This window comes from Pocillopora verrucosa, chromosome 9 (assembly GCF_036669915.1).
Source record: "Pocillopora verrucosa isolate sample1 chromosome 9, ASM3666991v2, whole genome shotgun sequence".
Classification (NCBI taxonomy): domain Eukaryota; kingdom Metazoa; phylum Cnidaria; class Anthozoa; order Scleractinia; family Pocilloporidae; genus Pocillopora; species Pocillopora verrucosa.
Genome location: NC_089320.1, coordinates 21,655,078 through 21,677,361, shown reverse-complemented (window position 1 = coordinate 21,677,361; position 22,284 = coordinate 21,655,078). Strand labels below are relative to the sequence as shown.

The 22,284-nt window shown below is 39.6% G+C and overlaps 3 protein-coding genes and 1 non-coding gene across 5 annotated transcripts in view; 3 read left to right on the top strand and 1 right to left on the bottom strand.

The window, feature by feature from the left end:
* The first annotated feature begins 4 nt into the window (after positions 1 to 4).
* Positions 5 to 1,670, top strand: LOC131779912 (palmitoyltransferase ZDHHC20-like). Its single transcript, XM_059096514.2, has one exon. It carries the CDS (start codon positions 30 to 32, stop codon positions 966 to 968), a length of 939 nt encoding a protein of 312 aa, XP_058952497.2. The 5' UTR covers positions 5 to 29; the 3' UTR covers positions 969 to 1,670.
* Positions 1,671 to 2,231: 561 nt separating this feature from the next.
* Positions 2,232 to 16,731, top strand: LOC131779918 (uncharacterized). The gene is made up of 7 exons (XM_059096521.2): positions 2,232 to 2,792; positions 3,482 to 4,018; positions 4,479 to 5,359; positions 6,514 to 6,581; positions 10,681 to 11,177; positions 11,909 to 12,445; positions 13,227 to 16,731. Exons 1-7 carry the CDS (start codon positions 2,367 to 2,369, stop codon positions 14,166 to 14,168), a joined length of 3,888 nt encoding a protein of 1,295 aa, XP_058952504.1. The 5' UTR covers positions 2,232 to 2,366; the 3' UTR covers positions 14,169 to 16,731.
* A 947-nt stretch (positions 16,732 to 17,678) lies between these two features.
* LOC131779891 (protein MMS22-like) overlaps positions 17,679 to 22,284 on the top strand; it is a 31,653-nt gene continuing 27,047 nt past the window's right edge. For both annotated transcript variants that reach the window (XM_066172182.1, XM_059096492.2), the window contains exons 1-6: positions 17,679 to 17,890; positions 19,032 to 19,143; positions 19,767 to 19,892; positions 20,499 to 20,548; positions 20,993 to 21,071; positions 21,290 to 21,555. In XM_066172182.1, the coding sequence (XP_066028279.1) occupies positions 17,728 to 17,890; positions 19,032 to 19,143; positions 19,767 to 19,892; positions 20,499 to 20,548; positions 20,993 to 21,071; positions 21,290 to 21,555 (796 nt within the window). In that variant the 5' untranslated portion in view covers positions 17,679 to 17,727. The remainder of the gene's footprint in view (positions 17,891 to 19,031; positions 19,144 to 19,766; positions 19,893 to 20,498; positions 20,549 to 20,992; positions 21,072 to 21,289; positions 21,556 to 22,284) is intronic.
* Positions 21,588 to 21,708, bottom strand: LOC131779930 (U5 spliceosomal RNA). Its single transcript, XR_009339821.2, has one exon. It is a non-coding gene; the product is annotated as a U5 spliceosomal RNA (small nuclear RNA).

Here is a 22,284-nt window from a genome sequence, read left to right as displayed (position 1 = left end):
CCAGTTTCACTCGCGTGATCTTGGCCAAGATGGCATTTGTTTGGATTATGATCTTGTCTGTTGGACTTATTCAGGGCGTTTTTATCATCAGCAGTTTACAAACTCTATTCCCTCGTGGATCAAGAAAAACTTGGCTGTATAGGCTTCTAAAAGGATTGCAGATTACACCTGTTCTTTTTATATTTGCTTCTGCAATTTGGTTCTTCTTCTTAAAGAGTTTGCCCGTAGAAGTTGATAACCCCTACTCGTCTTTCAAAGGTGTGGGCTACATCGTCATCGCTTGCTATCTTTGGCTTAATATGGTATTCAATTACTTGGCGGCGATGATTGTTTCACCAGGCTATCCAGAAACACGACAAGAGCTCGAAGAAGACACAGATATCCATCTGGAATCGTTAAAGTTTTGTACAAAGTGTACTCGTGTGCGTGACAAAGGGACTCATCACTGTAGTTCATGCAACTCTTGTGTGATGTCTATGTCGCATCATTGTCCGTTTACTAATAACTGCGTTGGACTGAATAACTACGCTCACTTTTACCTGTTCCTGGTGTACTGTTTCTTAGGGCTTTTGTTCGCTGCGTACTCTACTTATACGCCGTTTGTGGTTTGCATGCTAGATTACCCTTCTGATTCACCTTCCTACAAAGTTGGAATTTGCGGTGAACTGGGAGACTATGCCGTAATGTTCCTTGTTGTGAGCTTCCTCTTTACCTTTATCTTGATGATGTGTTGCTTTCACACTTTTCTTCTCATTGTAGACATGTCCATGATCGACTTTTTAAAGACCTGTCAAAATTTAACTTGTAAAGAATGGTTTACGAACATTTTATTAGAGAGGTGCTTGCAAAGAAAGAAATTGTTGTTTCGTAAACTTCTACTATATCGTAGAGAGAATTTGTGGAAGTTTTTGATACCAGGTTTTAACGAAATACCTGAACTTCTTCCACCTGATGATTTCCTAGTTTAAATTAAATGTTCTCAGAAGCTTTGCTTGATATGGTTTTAGAATAGAAGACTAATTTTATAGTCTGGAAAACAGCTTTTGTAATCCAGATGATTATTTATTGTTAATTCTTTTAGATGAATCTAATGATTGATGACCTCTCAGGTTGTAGAAGTATCCATCATTATTGCTAGCAACAATCCTTTTAGGGACTACAGTACTCCTACCTTGACAATCAGACTACTTAGCTTACCAATTATTTATTGTCATTTTGGGTATTTACAAAGAAGTAATAAGATCATGAAATGTTAATAAGAAGCCTGAAGATAGCATTATGCCTCTGTTTATTTGTTTTGAAGAAAATATTTAATTGTCACTTTTGAAATATCCATACATTCTAGATCATCTTGTAGACCTTCTTTATTTCGAACCAACATAATGACTAGCTCTGAGTTGGCTTGTTAGCTCAGTTGGTAGAGCACTGCAGTGGTATTTCAGAGGTTATAGGTTCAAATCCCTTAAAGGCATGAACTTTAAAGTTAAGGCCTTATTTTCACTATTGCTTAAGTAGTGTTCATCACTGTGAATATCCTTTTCATAGTAAAATTTTTTTTTTGTAGTGTATAAAAGGAAAGGTTATAGCTTGCAGCTTACATCTAGAAGTGGTAATAGGTATAATAATTCTTTCTTTAGAGAAATATGATTTTCATTTGGTTTTCATTAAAATGCCAGACTAAAAATGGTACAGGAAATATTTCTGCTCAAATAGATCTTAGTGTTTTTCAGTATTATTTTAAAAAAAACATATGTAAGAAAAAACCCAGAAATAACTTTGATTTATGAAATCTTAAATCTAAACTTAAAAAAAGGGAGAAGAAAAGAATGAACAGGAAGCCCAACCAGGCTCTCCATTTGAAGTAGGCTAAAAAATGACATTAACCACAGCTTTTTTGCTTTTTTTGGTTGTCTTAATCCTTTTTTTTTTCTTTTTTTCGATGAGACAGGCATGAGTTCTCACAATTTTTTGTTTGTTTCTTTCTGTGGCTCTTTGGATCCCTATGTGTGGAAATTCACTTACGAGGAAAACTGCTATTGTGAAAAAAAAAACAAACAAACAAACAAAGAGTAAAACTGAAAAAGAAACCCTAGAAGAGAAAAGCGATAAAGTATTACCTTACAAATCCATAGGCGACAGCCTCGGTTGGAAACAAGACAGTTACTATCTATGGGAGGGTGGGGAGGAATTCTTGCTCGCTACCCCTGCCAGAAGTAAGCGTCCACCCCTTACAGTGACAGCACGTTTTCCTCAAGCAAGCGTGCTATTAACTGTTAGCCGACGCTGCTGTGAAATATAACGTTTTTGTGTCTAGACTTTCTATGCAGTTCATCTGAACCCTGTTTGTAACTTTTTTAATCGATAAGATGGAGCCTCAAATGCTCGTTAACCAAGGACTCAGCGAGAGCGTTGCTCAACGTGTTTCTGAAATCTTTGCTTTGGGGATTCTTTCTCCTGAAGAACTCGATGACAGAGCGTTCGAAGCTCTTCGCGAATTCAATCAAGACGGCGCTTTGGAAGTATTAGATCAATTTGCGAACAGTGACTTATCTCATGTGCAAAATAAGAGCGCTTTCCTTTGCGGAGTGATGAAAACCTACGTCACAAAGTCTTCTACGACAGGCGCTGATACCTCTAGCAACCAGGGAGCGCCCAGTAAAGCCGACGAAGGGAAGATAAAAGCTTTATTAGAGAGAACAGGTTATACGTTAGATATCACCTCGGGACAGAGGAAATATGGAGGTCCACCACCTAACTGGGAAGGTCCTGTACCCGGGACAGGTGGTAGTGAAGTAAGTAAAATTATTTTTCTAATACCGAAGGTACCAAGCCTTACTTGGAATTGAAGCATGATGGAAGCCTAACTGTCTATGTCGATGAAATATTTGTAGCTACATGTATTTGAGATAATTCAATCAGTTTCTAGCAAACATTACCCTCTTGGATTCAATTATTCGCTTGAAAAAATAAAATCATCATCGGTAATTTTTTAAAGATTTGGATAATTTAGAGAGAACATTTTTAGATGAATTATATTAATTTTCAAGTTATAAGCATGCTAGTGGGTTTATTTACACAAATTATTTAATATTTGTGAGTTATGAAAGCTCGGTTGATTTTGAAGACTCACTAAATAAGGAATTATACTGGGACACACATCCAAGAAAAATACCTAAAAGAGAGGACACATGTAAGGCCATATTATAAGGATAAACCTGTTAAATGAATGAATGCATGAAATTTCCTTTAGTGACATATACAAATGGTTATGAAATCATTTTTTAAAGATGGTTGCCTGCAGATCACTGCAGATCTCCTTTATGACAAGATAAAATCAAACCAAACAAATCCAAATAAATCATAATGTAGGGAATTTCTCAGCAAACTTCCTTTTCTGACAAACTCAATCAAACCAAACAAGTTCAAATGACTTACACGAGTGAAGTGAAACTGATTTATTTGCAAAATTATTGTCCTACAGAAAGGCTGCTGTCAAGTTTTTGTTGGGAAGATCCCACGTGACTGCTTTGAAGATGAAGTAATCCCACTCCTCGAAGAATGTGGTCAGATTTTTGACTTCCGTCTCATGATGGAACCTGAATCTGGACTTAATAGAGGCTATGGATTCTGTACATATGCAACTAAAGCTGGTGCACAGAGTGCAGTCAAGAAACTTGACAATAAGGAAATTCGACCTGGCAAGAAGTTAGGAGTCTGCATTTCAGTGGCAAACAACCGTCTCTTTGTTGGATCCATTCCAAAGAGCAAGACCAAGGAAGAAATTTTGGAGGAATTTGGAAGAGTCACCTCTGATTTGACCGATGTCATCGTTTACTTGTCTTCAGAGCAAAAAGGCAAAAACAGAGGCTTTGCATTCTTAGAGTATGAAAGCCACAAAGCAGCTGCACTGGCAAAGCGACGGCTTCAGAGTGGTAAGGTTTATGTCTGGGGAATGGCTGTGGCCAAGGTTGAGTGGGCTGATCCACAGGAAGAACCTAATGATGAAGTTATGGCAAAGGTTAGTATACGAAAATAAATTTGGCTACTTAGTAATCAATCAGAGGTAATTTTGTTTTTATATCAGGTGAAAATCCTTTTTTCTATGATCACTAGGAACATTTTATAAAAAAAAAATTGAAAATCAGTAACTTTCTGTAATGATTCTTAATTTAGATTTTGTCTCATCAGTCCCTGGTTACCAGAAAAAAAATAATTCTGCTAAATTTTAAGCCTGCATATTTCAAGCACTGTTTTAGTGATCTGTGGAGAAGTTGTTCAGTTTTTAGAAGAGCCATTGTCTTTGGGAAGAACAATAAAAAAAAAATCAAAGCAAAGTACTGGTGGATGAGATGTTTTCTCCATGGCAGAAGAAGATATGATTTCATTTTAACTTAACCATGGTTTAATTTTTTTACTTTTGTAGCTGTTAAAGAGATGAAACATGCCTGACCTCTTAACTCTCTCAATCCCTTGTATAGGTGAAGGTGGTGTATGTCCGAAACCTGTCACCTGTCATCACAGAGGAGAAACTACAAGAGGAGTTTGGCCAGTTTGGAACTGTAGAAAGAGTTAAAAAGCTCAAAGATTATGCCTTTGTTCACTTCACAGAACGCGAGGATGCACTGAATGCAATAAATGCACTAGACCAACAGATGTGGGATGACATTTCTATAAGTGTGTCCCTAGCAAAACCACAACCAGCAAACAGGGACAGTAGGCGAAGAGGAGGCCCTGGAATGGGGCAAGGTCCTCGTGGAAACCAACTAAGAGGTGGAGCACCCAGAGGGCGAGGTCGTGGCCGAGGGGGATATGACCAAGGGTATGATAACAGTGGTGGGTATGGCCAATATGGAGGTTATGATAGTGGAAGCAATTATGACAGCTATTATGACGATGGTAGCTATGGAGGAGGTGGGTATGGTGGTGGTTATGGTGGTGGGTATGGAAATGAAGGATATGGTGGAGGAGGTTACTACAGCCAAGGTGGCTCAAGAGGTGGGCCGAGGGGGTCACGTTCCCGTGGTGGTCCAGGTGGGCCGAGTAGAGGTGGACCTCGTGGTGGCAGTGGTGGTGGTGGCTTTGGTCGTGGAGGCAGGGGTGGACGTGGTGGTCCTCCTAGAGGAAGGGGTGGCAGAGGTGGAGGTGATGGTGGCTATGGTGCGCAGAAGCGTAAGTTTGGTGGTGATGGTGCTTATCAAGGCTCAGCTGGTGGCTACTCAGAACCTAAGAGGCAGTACATTGATTACAACCATCAGTATGGGCAGCAGGACTCCCAACAAGAGTGGGGTGGTGACTACAACTACAGTGACCAGGGTGATCAACAGTGGTACCAAGACTCCTGGTCGCAGCAGCAGGGATGGTGAAGTGATCCTGTATTTGCTGATTGGCAGCCATTCAACTTGTCCAACCAGATTCATGTTGAATTGATCCAATTGTGTCATCATTTTGTTTGGAGCCCAATCATTTCTTTCTCTGATTGGTTTGGATGCTGCATCAAACATAAAGGGAAAAGGCTTTTTCGATGTTACATTCTCTGTATCATTTTGTTTTTTAGCAAAAAAGAAGAAATTCTTTCATAATCTGACTGAGTTCAAAACTTAAGGAATCAACTTTCTTTTTTGATCTTGAGTTACTAGGGTAAAAGAGGAGATTGTGTTGCAAAATCTGTGGTGTTTCATATAAACATTCGTAGTTCTTCCCAAAGTCTATGAGCCTTGTCTAGTTCTGCTTTTCAAATTCAAATTTTTACATTTTAATCTTCATTCTTTTGAACTTAGTAAATAAAACTTCAAATATTGTTCAAAAATAGACTTAGAAATAGACATCTAAAGAAGATCTGCAATCCAATGATTGATCGAGTGGGTTTGTTTAACAATCATATAATCTTGAACGTAAATAAAATTGCTTATTCAAAATTAGCCAGTAAAACCAGCTGGGTATAAATTGTATGTTGTTATTCTGTCTCCAAAATGAAGAAGAAATTCTGTGGGAAATTGCAGTTGTAGTCAAAAGATAGAAATGAACTTTGAAACAAAAATAATATAATGTTGAAATTGCATCAGAAAATTTTATGGGCAAAAACCATGGATAAATTATAACTGAAGTTGAGAAGATCCAAAAGGAATTGTGCTAAAAATTGTATGAAAAAAAAATTGTCAAATGGTGACTGGAAATTTCTTATCAAAAACGTGAAAATTTCCAGTTGAGGTACAACGCTAGCAGGCCATTGTGGTAAGTGAAATATTGTGATACTTGTGTTAGTAGCCTAGAGCCAAGTCTGTGTGGCATTTATTGGTGTGACTTAAGAACACTTCAAACTTTGTTGCATTAGTAGGGTGGGGTGGGGTGGGTAAAGGGGGTCAACAATTTCAACCAGAAAAGGACTACGCAGCATGAGTGAGCCACTTAAGGTTTCTTTTTGGACTTATTTACTCTTGAGGCCTCATCAATCAATGCTACAAGTGAGTGCAGAGGGTGTGATTGATACTGTCAAGTTGTATTTGAAAATTCTAGTGTTCAGGCTCCTCTCTATCTTGGACTGTCCTGTACTAAATACCAAATTTTAAGTTTAAGCATGCCGGGTAAGGCAACTGGAAACGTCAAAAGTGAACCTAGACTCACTCTTACATCAATCCCATCGCCAACGCTTCAGAAGAATAACAGAAAACTTTATCTTCACGGCTTATGCGAATATTTTCGCTCTAGTTTTTAATTGAAGTCATTTTTGATGATCAAGCGAATTCGTATGAAATTATGTCGCGAGTGGGCCTAGAGAAGAAAATGACCTGTCACTTCAGGTTAACTTTAGCCAAATGAAACTCGTGGTAGTATGAGCCGAACATCGTGAACGTTTGTTAGAACAAGAGAAATGATCGTCTCTGATTTCTAGCCAAACGTAAACACCTAGCTTGAAAAACTGGCGCACGCATCGTAGGGCTGAAATTCGTTATATTGGGAGCAAGTAGCCTGGGACTAAGTTCTTGAATAGGAATTGTCCTGATGCGCGCATCGTCCGGTCTCATCAATCAACTCTCTCCTAATAAAAGAGACGTGTGTGCGCGATGGGGAGGGGGGGGGGATTAGAGAAGGTTTCGACGCTGCCGCATTTGTTTTCGCGCCAGTTCCTGCAAAACGAACATAGCCTCAGGCTGGAAATTGAGACACTTCAAGTGAAGGTTACTTAGTCAACTACAATTTGTTCCCAAGAGTTTCCCTCATGTCAGAATTGGAGTGTTTCGACCGACTTCGGTGCTGAACGTTAACTGAGATTTTTATGGTAGGTTTGCTACTTAGTTAAGCCTCGTCTCGAGAATTTCTCACTTGAAAATCAGTGATGGACATACACAGTATCCCTTCACTTCCAAAGAAAAGTACAAGACAGCCCCTCTTTCGAGATACCGATGTAGGGAACTTTTTTTTCTTCAAAGATACAAGCTTTGCTTCTAGTCGAATAAGACTCGTGTAATCTTTATATCTGGTAGAACCGGTGCCAAGGGGGGGCGTTTGTATGGAGCTTTCACTATAGTTGACCACTGGTTGTCCGGTTTTTTTTCTTTTTTCATTGTTGTTTATTTTTATTCGCTTTAGAGACAATTTACTGTGACGGGACTTGACAGAGTTGGACAGGAACGAAGGACCGACTGTTCTCCTCTACGATGCTGTTACCTTTAAGTGACACGTCCTTCTATATCAAAAGAGGGAAGAGAGATTCTAGTAGTCTAACACTATGGATGCCGGGTGTCACGAATGCCAAAAAACGTTCGATTGTGCGGTGAAAATCCCTCATAACAATCTCTAGCAAAGTAGGAGATCATTTAAGTGTCAGCACAGATAGTTGGCTTCTCACCTGTGCTGGATGAACTTAGCCGGTATCGGTTCCCACCAAAAATGGTATGCGAGGAATATCCCTCGCGTAGTGCAGTGTTAATCACGGGCTACAGTTGGCTGTCATTCGTGTAAAATCATATTATGGTATGCGGAAGGCTTTAGGCTGGTTTTCACTCACGATGAAGTCAGAGTCGGAGCCTAAATCAGAAGCGCAGATTGATACGAGCCATGAAAATCAAACCGACAGTAAAGGAAGGAAAATGTCGATGGTGCTTACGTCTCCTTGCTCTTGTCAGAGTCGTAAACGGAAAACTCCAGAACTGGCAATTTGTTTGATAGGTCTTTCCGCTTTTGCTTTCGACTCCGACAATCTAATTTTTATAAGCGTCGGAGTCATAGTCGGAATCGGAAGAAAATGAAACCGTTCTAATTCTTCGGACTCCGATTTAGTCGAGCTTATGACTCCGATTTCCAGTTTTCACAAGGTCGATTCCGTCGCCAGTAGAAACCAGCCTTAAGGCTTCACAGTAAGCATCGTGTCCGACTTGAATCAAAGGGTAGCGCTCAATGAGGTATTAATGATAAATGTTTTTACGGTGGATTACTTTCTTTTGCAGGTAGTTACATTCACGACGCTTTCAGTATTGAAATAATCTTTCTTTTTTTTTTTTCATCCGTGCGACTCAGTGGATCCGTTTATTTTGTTTGGTAATTTGTGTGCGTACTGATGTCTAATGGCTTGTGAAGTTCTTTCAGTTAATCTTTTTTGTAGCTTTTCTCTGCTTGTCTTTTTGTTTGTTTGTTAACGCGAAATTAGCTTTCTAGAAACATTATCACAGAAAAACAAGAACTTAGTGGGCGGGCCAGACCCCCTTCTCGTGGGAAGATATGGTTTCGGAACCCAAGCCAGGCTCACTTGAAGAGGGCTGGTTTGCACGTTTGGTGCCAGCGTAACTTAAACCATGTCTGCTCTCGCTTCGGTAGCGATGGAGCGGTGATGGAAGCCGGATCCGGCAGCTAGAATGCGCCGTTGTATTCCCGTAACTATGACGTGTGGCAGAGGAAAGAGCCATCAAACGTTGTTTAAAACAAGGTAGACAACGTAAACTCTACTGAAAGAGGGAGAAATTACGATTTTCACTTATGTGGATAATTGTAGAAAGCAGTCTCGTGGGAAACAAATTTATGAGTCTTTAGAGGTGAAGACCTCTTTAATGTTTTTGAGAAAGGAAATGATATTATTACAAATAAAGGAATTTCCAAAATAAAAAACGTTTTTGTGTCAACTGAATCATCAGAAAGGGCTGGCTAAGCAATGAACTTGGCACAGTGTGGTACTCCTTTAACTTGGGAATGAAACAGAATTGTTGTTCATGTTTAAACGCACCAGTTTGACGGTCGGGTGAGTGGTGAGAAAGAGCACTGTCTTCCTGCTTTTGATGTGACTTGTCAGGTGTTACTTGCGTGACTTGACGTGACTTGTCAGGTGTGACTTGATGTGACTTGTCAGGTGTAACTTGCGTGACTTGATTTGACTTGTCAGGTGTGACTTGATGTGACTTGTTAGGTGTGGGCTTAAGATGAATTCTTAGAAAGTTTGAGTTCTGCATGAAATTCTTTTCTACCCACGCCTGCAACAAAATGTAGACGGTTTCAATGAAAACGACATTTCCAAAAATTCCATTCACCACAACGACAACGTACATCTAAAAGGGTTCATTTTCCGCTCTTTGATTGTGACATCGTGAAAATTACTGTGTCGGGTGGTGTCAGATAAATTCCTTGGACGATTGATTTCAGAGTTTACATAACAGTGATATGTAGGGAAAACTTCAAAGGATAAAGTGACTGAGTTAATAGGATTATGAAAAAAACTCCTAATACAAGTTTTGTGAAAAGTTGACAGCAGTAAACAATGAAAAGCTTGTATCCAGTTGGTGTTTGGCTCCCTTAGTCGCGTGACTGGTTTTCAGGATTACCGTTACGAGTGCTTGACGACGGTTGATCGACTGTAGGTCCCACTATTTGGGGGTATATAGCAAAAATTGTATAAGTGACGAAATTGATGATCACGAAGCCACAGACAGAAACACCGTATTTGGTGTACTGCTTCCGGTATAGGTGGAAACATTTACCTCGATTGAGGTGATTGTTTTCACTCTTCGCTCCACTGCAACAGAAATCAAACCTGGGTTCGGCGTTTTTCACTTCGGCAATAATTCCAAGGAATATTGCACCGATCGGGAGCCAACGTAAAACTGCGACATGGCTAATTTTGTTGAACGTTTTTTGGGCGGAAGTAATCCCTTGAGAATATCCATTGTTAAATACTGTTTTGTATTTTAACCCCTGTATTCGTTTGTATGAAAATCGCTCTAGAGCTCTAACTTGGGTTGTGGACTTCACGTTACTCATTGTTTCAGATTCTAAGTTTATCTATAGAAGAAAACAACTTTTAGTGGGAAATCTAGAAATGGAAAACTCGCGAAAATAACCTCGTTGCAACAAAGTAAGCGGTTAGACAACAAGCGATGCACTGTGGAAGTAAGGTGACGTGTTTTTATTGAGAATTTGACTGAATTTTTACTTCCTAAGAGCGGTCGTAAATATTCCCATAAAAACTCTTATAATTTCGCTGTGACTGGTTCTTCGCGAGATGATCATCTCACAGCTGGAGCTTGGGCCTGTGATCACTGTTAAAATTCGAAATGCCCCAGGCTCTGTCTTCGTTTGAACCGACAGCCGAAGTTACAACCGAGTGGATATCGATTGAAGGAACCTGTTCACTCTTGAGGTCCACCCCGCAGATATCATTCAAACACATTCGCAGACCACGTTGTCTGGGCGTCTAAGCATCGAAGATTCTTAACGCTGTGACAGTAATTTTACAAATCGAACTTGCGATGGAATCAACGCAAGAACTATCAGAAGACGCGCAGACACTTGTGGGCCAAGGGTTGAGCCTTCGAGTGGCTCAGCGAGTCAGTGTGATCTTTGCTACGGGTGCGTTGCTTCCCGCCGAACTGGATGACAGAGCTTTAGATGCTTTACGAGAATTCAACGAAGATGGCGCCCTTGAAGTGTTAGAGCAGTTCGGAAACAGCGATCTGTCTCATGTGCAAAACAAGAGTGCTTTCCTCTGTGGAGTAATGAAGACATATCGCGAGAAAAACCGACAGAAGGCTCACGGACAAACACCCGGAAACGAAACCTTGAGTGGTCCTGACGAAGAGAAGATCAAAGCTTTGCTTGACAGCACAGGGTACACTTTGGATATCACTACTGGACAACGGAAATATGGTGGCCCACCGCCAAATTGGGAAGGCTCTCCTCCTGGGACAGGCAGCGAGGTAATTTAATAAATAATTTCAGTCGCGCTTGCCATAATTTAATAGACAATACGGTCTATGGTCGTTTAGCCGGCGTGCTAGTTCGCCGACTTCCTCTTGTTTGACCACTCGGGTCACATTGCCGACGAGTTCTGTCTGCTTCGCCGACTATAAGATCTCTATAGTCAATCGTAGATATTGTTAACGATTAACGGAATTCAGTAATCATTTATAAACTAATCTTTTTCGTCGTGAAGAATTTTCTTTCCACCCTTCAATCGCAAGAAGTTTGTTTGTGATTTTTGGTCTGCCGTTAATAGCTAGATTAAACTGTCGAGCAACGAACTTGGTAGGCAGATGGAAAAACGTATCGGTAAACTGACTCGTCACATACTGTTTTTTCAAGTATCTGTTGCATGGTTGCTCAGTTACCCCTAACTCTCTCTCTCTATATATATATATATATTTTTTTTTTTTGATAAAATGTGGGAACGTACCTTAAAAGACAGATAAAAGAATTCGTGTAAGTTGGCAAACCGATCATAGCACGTTGAAGAATTGACTTTGGTTATCAGAGAGTGGATGCTAGTGAACTAGTACTGAAATTTATTCAGCTTCCTTTTTGTATATATTATTATCTGTAAAATGCACAGGTTAAAATGAGATAAAATTTTTCATTAAGCTTACTAGTAGCCAAAATTGGTATACATTATATAATTAAATATTTGTATATTTTTTCATTGGATCCACAGAAAGTTTGCTGCCAAGTGTTTGTTGGCAAGATCCCCAGAGACTGCTTTGAAGATGAACTTATTCCTGTTTTGGAGGAGTGTGGCAAAATCTATGACTTTAGACTTATGATAGACCCTCTCTCAGGTCAGAACCGAGGCTATGGCTTTTGTACATATTCTTCTAAAGATGAGGCACAAGATGCCACCAAGAGGCTTGACAATAAAGAAATCAGGCCTGGCAGAAGGCTTGGAGTTTGCCTTTCTGTAGCAAACAACCGTTTGTTTGTGGGCTCTATACCTAAGAACAAGAATAAACAGGAGATCCAGGAAGAGTTCAGTCAAGCTACAACAGGACTGACTGAAGTTATTGTGTACATGTCAGCAGAAAACAAGTCCAGAAACAGGGGATTTGCTTTCCTAGAGTATGAATCTCACCAGGCAGCATCTCTTGCTCGGCGAAGACTCTCTAGTGGGAGAGTGAAAGTGTGGGGTAATATTACCCCAACTGTTGACTGGGCAGACCCACAGGAAGAACCTGATGCAGATGTCATGTCCAAGGTTATTATACATTTTCTTAGATTTGAGTCTCTAGGAAATATTTTTCTTTTAAACTAAAGGCACAAGTGCTAGTGTAGCCAGGGTGTGTTGGGTGGAAGAGAGGAAAGGAATTCAAATGCAAAGTGGTCAAGATTTCTCTTTTTCTCTTTGTTGCATATTGTTCAGGCAAGCTTGCTAGATAGGGGTTCCATTGACTCTATAAAAGGCACTGGCACAAGAGTTCCTTTACAAAAAATTCTGGCATGAGGCACTAATGGAAATTTAAACTTTTGTGCAAAACAAGAAAACTTGGTTGTGCTGTTGAGTGAGAGAATCTTGATGATTGCTATGCAGAAAAGCAATATATTTTTCATTGGTCCAGTTTTGTATAGTTGTCAGGGGATACAAGTTAGAATAATTTTACATGTAGTCAATCACAGTAAGAAGCCTATGTCTCTGAAGGGGTAAGGCCAAACTGTAACATACTTTTAGGGACCTTTACCTTGAAATTTGTCATCTTAAGAATGGCATCACTGTTTGAGATGATGCAAAGAAATTTATATTTCCTTCAGAATGTTGCTTACACTGAGAGTGCAAGTAGAATATGAACTGTTTGTCTCCAAAGGTTGTTGGGTTGAATAATTTCATATTTTTTAAAAGATTCATAATTTTTGCCTGTCAATATTTCTGTTTAATGACATTTTTTATTGCTTTGGGTATTTTGGTTTTTGTCTCCTGTGCAAGTTTTTCCCATTGCTTATTATTTATGTATTCATGTGTAATTAATGATTATGGTTTGCAGGTTAAAGTTGTTTATGTCAGAAATGTGACCCCAAATGTCACTGAAGAGCAGCTGAAGGAAAAGTTTGAAGAATTTGGCACAATTGAGAGAGTTAAGAAACTCAAAGATTATGCCTTTATCCATTTTGTGGAACGTGAAAATGCAATCAGGGCTATAGAAGCAACAAACGATTCTACGATGGATGGAGTAACACTAGAGGTGTCTCTGGCCAAGCCTCAGCCAGCAAACAAGGACAGGAAGCGTGCGGGGCAGTCTGGATATGGTTCCATGAATGCTGGTGCTCGAGGATCCCGTGGAGGTCCACGAGGTGGAGGCCCTCCCGGGCGTGGTCGTGGCCGTGGAGGGTATGGTGGGGGATATGGTGGTGGAGATGGGTATGGTGGATACAGTGATGGATACGAAAGAGGTTATGAAGATTACTATGAAGGTGATGGGTATGGCTATGGTTCCAGTGGAGGTTATGGTGATAGGAGTTACAGTGACAACTATTATGATGATTACTATGGTGGTGGTAGTAGCGGCAGTGGATATGGTGGTTATGGTGGCTATGATCGCTACAGTGAGAATCCAAGAGGTGGTCCTCGTGGGCGCAGTGGCCCACCTTCCCGTGGAGGTCGTGGTGGTTTTCAAGGAAGAGGTGGTGAACGAGGGGGAAGAGGAGGTCCCCGTGGTGGTCCGCCCCGTGGTGGAAGAGGTGGTCCTCCAAGGGGTGGACCCAGAGGTGGAGGAGGTGTCGCCCCTGGTAAAAGGAAGTATGGTGCTGACGCTCAGGCAACAGTTGAGTACCCCGAGACCAAACGCAGATACATGGGTCAGAACCAGTCAGGAGGAGGATGGGGAAGCCAGCCAATCGCTCAACAGCCACTGTACAACGAAGGTGGTTATGGTAACCAAGGATCAAACCAGGAGTGGTATAGCGACAGTAGCTGGCAAGGATGGTAGACCAGCTGGAGATATTTTGGCTTACAACTGATTCTGATTTGGCAACCTATTACACGGCCTTTCTTTGTCTGTTTCGGTTTTTAAGTTTGAAATGAGGGAAATTCAACATTCTGTAAATAGAGCTGTTTGGCTTGTTCTAGACTTGTCTTGTTGATGATTCAGTTTGGAAGCAGTTAAACAATTTGGTCTGTGTGGCACCAATACCTGAGGCATTTTATTTTTACATGTGATTGGACACAGCTCTCTTGAAAGAGTTTTTAGATTCTTTTAGTTCAATAAAAAACTATGCTGATTGCTTTTGGATGTAGCAACTTTTAGGTGATATGGAACCACTGTACTGATTATTTCTGCTTTTTAGCATAGTAAAGTTCATTTCTATAAGTTTTTTTTAAGTTAAATGACAGATTGCTTTTGGAAGTTGAAATGGCAATGTCTTTTGCTTATTGAATGTTCATTGTGATTTGGTCATCAGAAGGCAACCATACTGTTTGGGCTTGTAAAGTTGTTTGATTGAAGTCGTTATGAAAAGAATTAAAACTGCTAATAAAACACATGATCTAAAATGGCCTAGCAGGGAAAGGCTGGCTAAAATGTAAGTGTCAAGTTATTGATTGTGCAAAAAAAATTCCCATTGAATTCGCCCAAAGTTGATAAAACTGAAAATCCTTTAAATTTCAATCTTGATTGAAAAGCGAGAATTGTACATTTCTTGACATGGGAAGGTGAGTATTGAGACCTGACAGGTCTCTTTATTCTATTTTTGTTTGTTTGTTTGTTTGTAGTAGTTGTTGTTGTTTATCTTGTCACTTTTGTGTTACTTTGATTCATCCTTTTTTTTTTTCTTCTGGGTGGTTCATTAATTTCTTCTAGGTACATTGTCAATTGCCAATTAATGTTGACCATAAGATTCATCCTTTTTTTTTTGGGCTGTAATTTGTGTTAGGAAATTCTTACTCTAAATGCTAATTTTCTGCAACAAATATTCTGGAATACTAATGCAAATGTCACTAAAGGGTGGGAGGACACCTTTGACTCTGGAAAAAACTGCATTGGCTTAAGTCAACCCCAGTGAGCCATGGAAGGGGCTGCAATAAAATGCTCAGTTTTCTTACAGACCTCAGAACTGACTTTGTAATTCCTGTTAGTTATTTTGTTAACTGTGCAGTGAGAAATTATATCCTTTTTTTTTTCTCGGGACCTTGTTTCCATGGATGCCGCATGTGCCTTAATTAAGTACATACTGAAGAAATATTTTTTTGTGCATGCCTCCACATATTGCTCAAAAACTACCATATTGGGTAATTTCACCTTTGCCCCTCACTTTCATAGATCTTTCAACTAAAGCATAAAATGTTGTATGCAACATGTATTATGTGAGGGAAGGAAAATTTTTGTTTATGAGAGATTGTGTTTCCAATGTGTCCTATGTTCCTGTGACTTTGTTTGGAAGGTTCATTGCAGATCATGTTTGAACATTCTGCCACAATATCGCTTGTTACAGTTGACTGAGTTGTTCCTAGTCTTTCCATCATCTAACCAAAACATTCAGACGAGCTAATTCTTGGAATTTCTTGTTATTGCCCTATTGTCTGTTCTTATGGAGGAGGATTGAGTTGTGTTTATTAGACAGTTGACCACCCCTTTCAGTTTCCTCTCAAATTTATTTTTTTTTGTATCTTGTGAAATAGGTGGGGGATAGGTTTTCGTGTTTACCGAGTAAGTTTCCAGAGTTTTGCTAGAAAAGATTGTGTTGAATTTTGGGGTGGGGTCAAGGCGATTCCCCCAGCCTATCATTAGCATGTTGTTCCCTTAGTTCCCATGATTTGTTACTGTATTATGCTTGTGTACAAGCATAGTCCTATTGGGAAGCTAACTTTCTAATGAAGGTGGTGCGTTTGAAATGAGGTCCTTGTACCAAGACGTTTGGCTCATAATTATCGACAAGATAGAGGGTATTTACCAAGTAGAGTCGTTATCTTTCGTGCAGTGTATATTAAGTGGTGCGCGGGGCGAAATCGGTGCTTCAGTAGTGTTAAGTTTTGAAGTAGCGCGGATTAATCCGACAGCAAGGTATTGCGAATAGTAGAGAGTCGTGTTTATTAAAAAGTGGGCCAGTTGTCTACGTTAGAAAATGTTGCAATCACACAAGGCTGCAATCGTGTATTATAGATTGGGAGGTCCATTCTTTTTTATACGAACGGGACCACTCAGATACTCCCTACGTTCTCGATTTAACTAACAGGAATTTTTTCCGGTTAGAACTATTTCAAACTTGGCGAAAAGAACTCCACTTTGGAGGTCAAGTTCGTTTTTATTCGCGATGCAAAGTTTTGAGCTTCCCTTCTAAGTGACCGGATAAGGGTGTGGTCTTTATCGGGCGCGGTTGTAAGGGGAGGGTGGAGGCAATGAAGGGGTGATTGTGTAACGTTTTTGCTCTTCTTCATATGCAGGGAGAAGGATCACTCGTGACGCACAGTTTGTTACATTGTCCAAGTGAGTTCCTTGATACTTTCCTGTACTTTCTGCATTAGTGTTTAAAAAGGAAGCTAATAAAGGAGGAAAATACCTGTCAATCTGTTGTGTTTTGTACCGCCTCTACTAAGGAATGAGACTTAAGTAGAAGTCACCTTCGCAACCGCTGGGATGTTATCCAACGCCACCTCCCGTAGAGATGAGCGTTGCGTGACATCGCATTGATGAAAAATAAAAAAGACAGTTTCAAAGGAGAGTGGGTGGAATGAGGGAATGTAAAGCGAGACGCTGTAGGAAGGGACTGGGTTGAGCTATGGAAGAACCTATCGGGGCGGAAACGTTCATAGACATTTTGTCCGAACAAATACGTAGATCTGCGTGAGACATCAGCACTGCTGTGACTCTTAAGTCTCCTATCCTTTAGACATTCTTGACCTAAGAAATATACTCTTCCGTCTTGCACAATGACCATGACACTAATTGAAAGAAGTACTCAGATCTCATCATTATCTCGTTTTTTTTTCGGGCGCGCCATTGCCTTTGTAATTGGTTGGGAAACTTAAAAATAAAGACACGAGAGCTGAAATTTTAATTCGAGAAATTGTATGTGAGGCGATTAGGTAAAGTGTGTATTAATTCCTTTGATCGCCTTTGATTAAATCTTATACGATACGAAACCATTTTCAATTACATTTAGTAACAGGAGGTTACCAAAAGCGTGTTCATGCGTAATATATCGAAGAGCTATGATCATTCAAAGCCCCCGCCTCTGACCCCTACACTGAGAAAAGATTTCTACGCGAGGCCGCACAAGCGGAATCTACTTTACATTATCTCTTTTCGCCTTTATTTTTGTCTTACTTGAGGAATAAAACATGCTCTCGAAAACAGCTGTTCTTGCTAGGCTAATGTTTCCAAAATAACAAAGAAACAGCAAACATGTAAGACGAAGGAAACGTCATTGTGACCCGCCAAGATCGAAAAGGCCTGGGCTAAAAGCTTGCTGCGGCGAAGAGGACTGGGTAACACAAAGACAATCAGAAATGGCGGGTAATTTGTTGTTCGCGGTGGGAAAGAAAATCCAAACATGATGGAATTTGACTTCAGTGTGGCCGATTTGCAAGATCTTTCGGAATGGCCAGATAGTCTAGAATTTGATGAATTCTTCGATCCAAGTGAGGTCCACGAGGAACCATCAGCGAAACGTCGAAGAACCTCTACCGACAAGTCTCCCAAAACACATGCAGTTGGTAGGGTTTGAATTCAATTTTAGCATAGGAGCGTTCCATATGAGCGCTGTCAAACGGGACTGCGAGATTATTGAGATCCCGCCTAACGATTCTCACCTTCGTGAAAATTTGGAAGCATCTATACAATATGGCGGGTCAGCCCGTTTACGGAAATCGCGGTATTAGTAACTGAGATCTTTATCACCGGGCTTAAAATTTCCACCCCACTTACGAGGACGAAACTCGGGCTTCTTCAGCCTGACAACCAGTGAGCGGGGTGATTTTGCCTTCTGTTTACTGTCCACAGGGGAACGCAAAATTTCTGCTCAGTCCCATACTTCATTATGCATACAGTTCTTGGATAAAAAATGGCGAGAACATTATAACTAGATTACCTTTGGGACTACGTGCTTCTTTTTTAGATTATTGGAGGGTTGTGCGGAAATCTTTCACAGCGAAAATTTCAACCCTGTTCGTTTGCTAAGATTTCATTGCTTTTACAGTTTTCGTATGAACACAGATGATTTTTAATGGGGAAAGAGTCGCTAAAAGGTGACATCTTAGAACTAAGCGGGAATTTTCACTAACAACAAAAAGCAAATTTCTCTTTTCGGGCTCGTAATTAAAATAATTATACATTACACTTACTATGAAAACTCTGATTGGTCAAGAACATACAGTCAAGATACAATAGCATTTTGAACCCAAGATCTGCAACAGATATTAGGTTTTCATGTTGTGTTCAAAAGCTGCCTAGTTTCCAAGCCCCGTGTCCGTGTAGTGTTCTCAAACTTTTGCAAACTCAGAGAAAAGTGTCTTCTTTTGCAGATCGTTTAAAAAATGTATAATAAAACAATTATTGGATTTGGTTTCTGTGTGATATCATGAGTTATCAAACCTTGTGTCTGTGTCATTTGCGTCAGCCTTTGAGAACTCCTCAGTTAGTATTCTTTTGGGCAAGATTTCTTCACAACCCCATATTTCATTATGTACACAGTTCTTGGATAAAGAAAACAATGGTGAAAAAAATAGCTTGCCTTTGGGACTAGGATTTTGTTTTTGAATAATACAGGGTTATTCAGAGATCTCTCCTTCCTAAGTTTAAAGCCACTATCCTGTTGTGCTTATGGATTGTGTTTTTCCTTTTTTATGATACTCCCAGCTTCTGTGAGTAGAAAACCAGCGGAGTTAAACTGCAATGGTCATATCTCATCAAACAGAATTAAAGAGGCACTCTGCCAAAATGGTTACCTAACTACTGGTGTATTTAGTGCGTGAGTATTTTATCCTATAACCTTTTTTCCTGTTTTAAGGCTAAAAGGGATTGAGTCTGTAAAATATGAGTTTATTTTTGATGTTTGCAAAGTAACACGGATAAAGTGATTTTAAACTGGATGTTAAAAGTAATCCAGGATTGCTAAATGGTTTTGCTCTCTCTGTGAAAACTTAATACTTCATCCCGTCTTCTGATTGGCTGTTGTGATTACTTTGGGTTTGGATTTATACCAGTCAATCTAGAGGCACTCTAAATAGTGAAATTGAAAACCAGAAATTATATAATCATGACTACAAATGTTTCAAATTTGTTTAGCAAAAACTGAAAAAATTTCTGATCACCAGTTTGTGAATTTTTGGCTGGCAAACTATCATTGAAATCTTTTATCAGGGTCATTTTGCATGTGTCCACTGAACAAGGAACCACATCAGTGCAGATAATGTTGTTTTGGTATATACAGGGGCTTTAATACAATGCAGGATTTGAGACTGCCATGGGAGATTTTTTTTCACCAAAATACTACAAAGAAGTGAGCAATACTGCAATAGTGCAAATCTCAATCTTGCCCTTGATAAGTTCCATGTGGACAGATGATAAAGTCTCTCCTTTTTATATTTGAAGAGTTCTGCATCATGAAGATCCTTATCCAGGACTATTCTCAAACCAGATTGTCAAGTTGTTTGGAGCCACATTTGTCTCAGGCAGTGTTCTCCTTCATCAAATGGAAACATTATTCTTTATGCTGAGGTAATTTATCATTTATTTAGATTTGTTGCTTTGAATGACACTGGAGAAAGCTGTACTTCAGAGTTGATACAAGAAAATTTTAATGAGAAGTTTTAATGTTTAATTAGAGTCTCCATTTAGATATATTGTTATTATCACCAATAACTTCAAGGGGTTGGATAAAACATTCAGTGACTTTCTTCTTTAAAAACAAATTATTTATTTCATCAGGATTGTGCTCAGTAAAATAATATGTAATTATTGGAATTTTATTGATAACTACCTTATAAATTTTGGGAAATCAACTGTGGACACACTGAACAGTATGAAAATTGCAAAGAATTTTGTTTTTGCCAAGAACTCTATGCGGAGACATTTTGAGAAAATTGGGTATGGGTACACACTTTACTTGGTGTGCGACAAACCCCCTCATTTCAAAATGCTTTGCTGCTTCTGAATGATGTCAAAATTCCAAAAATTTACTTTCCCACTGAGAATGAATTAAGTTGCACTTTGTCTGTTGGCTACTGAATGTCACAGTACATCACAGATATTGTGGATTGTCTACTGTTATGATTAACAGATTAACACAGAGATATAAATGTTTCTTTTATTGCAACTTTCTAGGCAGCAAGTTTTTCGGTTGGAAAATGATGGAAGCATCACAACTTTATCTGGTAAATGATTCTTTATGGTGGAACAAAGTTTATACTTCCAACTTATTGTTTCAGTTCCTGTGAGTTAGTGCAACAGAAGGAGCTCACTTGCTATTTGGAAACAAGCCTTTTTATTTCCAAAAAATTTCAGGAATAGCAAAATCAGGGTTGCTTTTCAGACAAACCATTTAAATTCAGTTTCTTGCATATAATTTTGTGCAAAATTTACAGATGCATTAGCTTAGTGGTCAGTGTACACCAGACTCTCAGCCAAAAGCCTGACTTTTAGATTTGGTGGAAGTTATTGTGTTATGTTCCTTAAAAGTAACAGGGTTAAGTCAGCACTTAAGGCAAGAAGCTATTGCAGGTGCAGCTTATTGTGGTTTTCACAGCTCAGCATGAAGAAACTTTTTAGAAGATTGTTATGTGGAAAGAAATAAGCTAATTATGTCTTTTTTTTATCAGATGATGTGCACTCCCGCTGTGTTGAGCTTCGAAGACTGTGCAGTGAATTCTGTGCATTCCTGTTGCATTTTACACACAAGTGAGAGAAATTTTCTGTGCATTTTGGTAGTACACGAATTGTGCGTTGTTTGCGTGACTGGCGCGCTCGTTTTCACGTGTCTCGCACGCTTTTCCCCATGTTTGTTGGCCTTCGAAATGGTCTTTGTTGACTTTGAAAACTTTTTTCCTTTGTAACGGTACACTAGTCTTGTTGTTTTGATTCGAATCGATATAAATATATTTTTGGTTTGTCCACAGGCATCTCCACGCAACCCAAGATTCCGTCCCAGGTAACCCTCTTCTCCGCGAGTGGTTTCTTCTGCCGTCAAAACTTACCAAACAACTGGAAGATTTATCGCTGTTTCTCGGCCGGTTTTCTTCGCTTCCCAGTTCTTTTACTATGATAAACCCAGTGAATTCAATTGGTCCTGTGCGTTTAAAAGCTGGAGGACACTTATTTCATCTCCATCTAGAGCTAAACTGGGCAGCCATTCAAACATTATGTTTGATCTTAACCGAGCAAGGTAGGGTATGTTATTATCCTTCTATGATCAGGGGCCCCGCCGTAAGGCAGGGCTACGAAAAATTAGTCTATAGACTCATTCAATTGTTCTCCTCCACGGAAATCTTTAGTAAAAGGCGAAAGATTTATGCGTGTTGAAGGAAAACCAGAGTTGCCTACAGCGAATGTTAGAAAACCTTTCTAATGTGCTTAGTGATCTTGTCCATGTGGTTAATTTTGTTTCAACATAAAAATCACATGACTGATGCGCATGCTTGTTATTGCGTAGTGTTCGCATAATGGAAATAACTGGCTTTACGGCTACTTGTTTCAGTGTTTCGTTCTTACTTGGTAAGCGCTTTTAGCAAGAATTTCCTAGAATTGTTGAAAGTGTTCGTAAATCCTCAGTTTCTTCGCACTCCAAACCACAGGAGGAACATGGCAAATGTAAATTGGTCCTGTATCAGACTAATGCCGTTTATGCTAATTTTCATTATTTTTTCGTTTACGGTTCGTTGGACTGTCACAAAATGCTATTTTAACGATACAAAGGATGCGCTGGGAAATTAACATAAACAGTTAAACATGTAGATTGGCAAACGTTGATTTTTTACTTGAAAAGCATGTCAGCAAGCTTCTGTTATCTTGAGAAACGCTCACGTTTCCTTTTTCGATTTGCCTTGGTAAAATGATATGGTTATCGTTTGGAGAATTGACCTTTCTGTGACTGGTTTAGAACACGTGTCGGTGT

Coding starts and splice junctions, on each gene's coding strand:
- LOC131779912 (XM_059096514.2), top strand. CDS start 30: ATGGCATTTGTTTGGATTATGATCTTGTCTGTTGGACTTATTCAGGGC.
- LOC131779918 (XM_059096521.2), top strand. CDS start 2,367: ATGGAGCCTCAAATGCTCGTTAACCAAGGACTCAGCGAGAGCGTTGCT. Junction 11,178..11,908: donor CTCCTGGGACAGGCAGCGAG/GTAATTTAATAA, acceptor TTGGATCCACAG/AAAGTTTGCTGCCAAGTGTT. Junction 12,446..13,226: donor ATGCAGATGTCATGTCCAAG/GTTATTATACAT, acceptor TATGGTTTGCAG/GTTAAAGTTGTTTATGTCAG.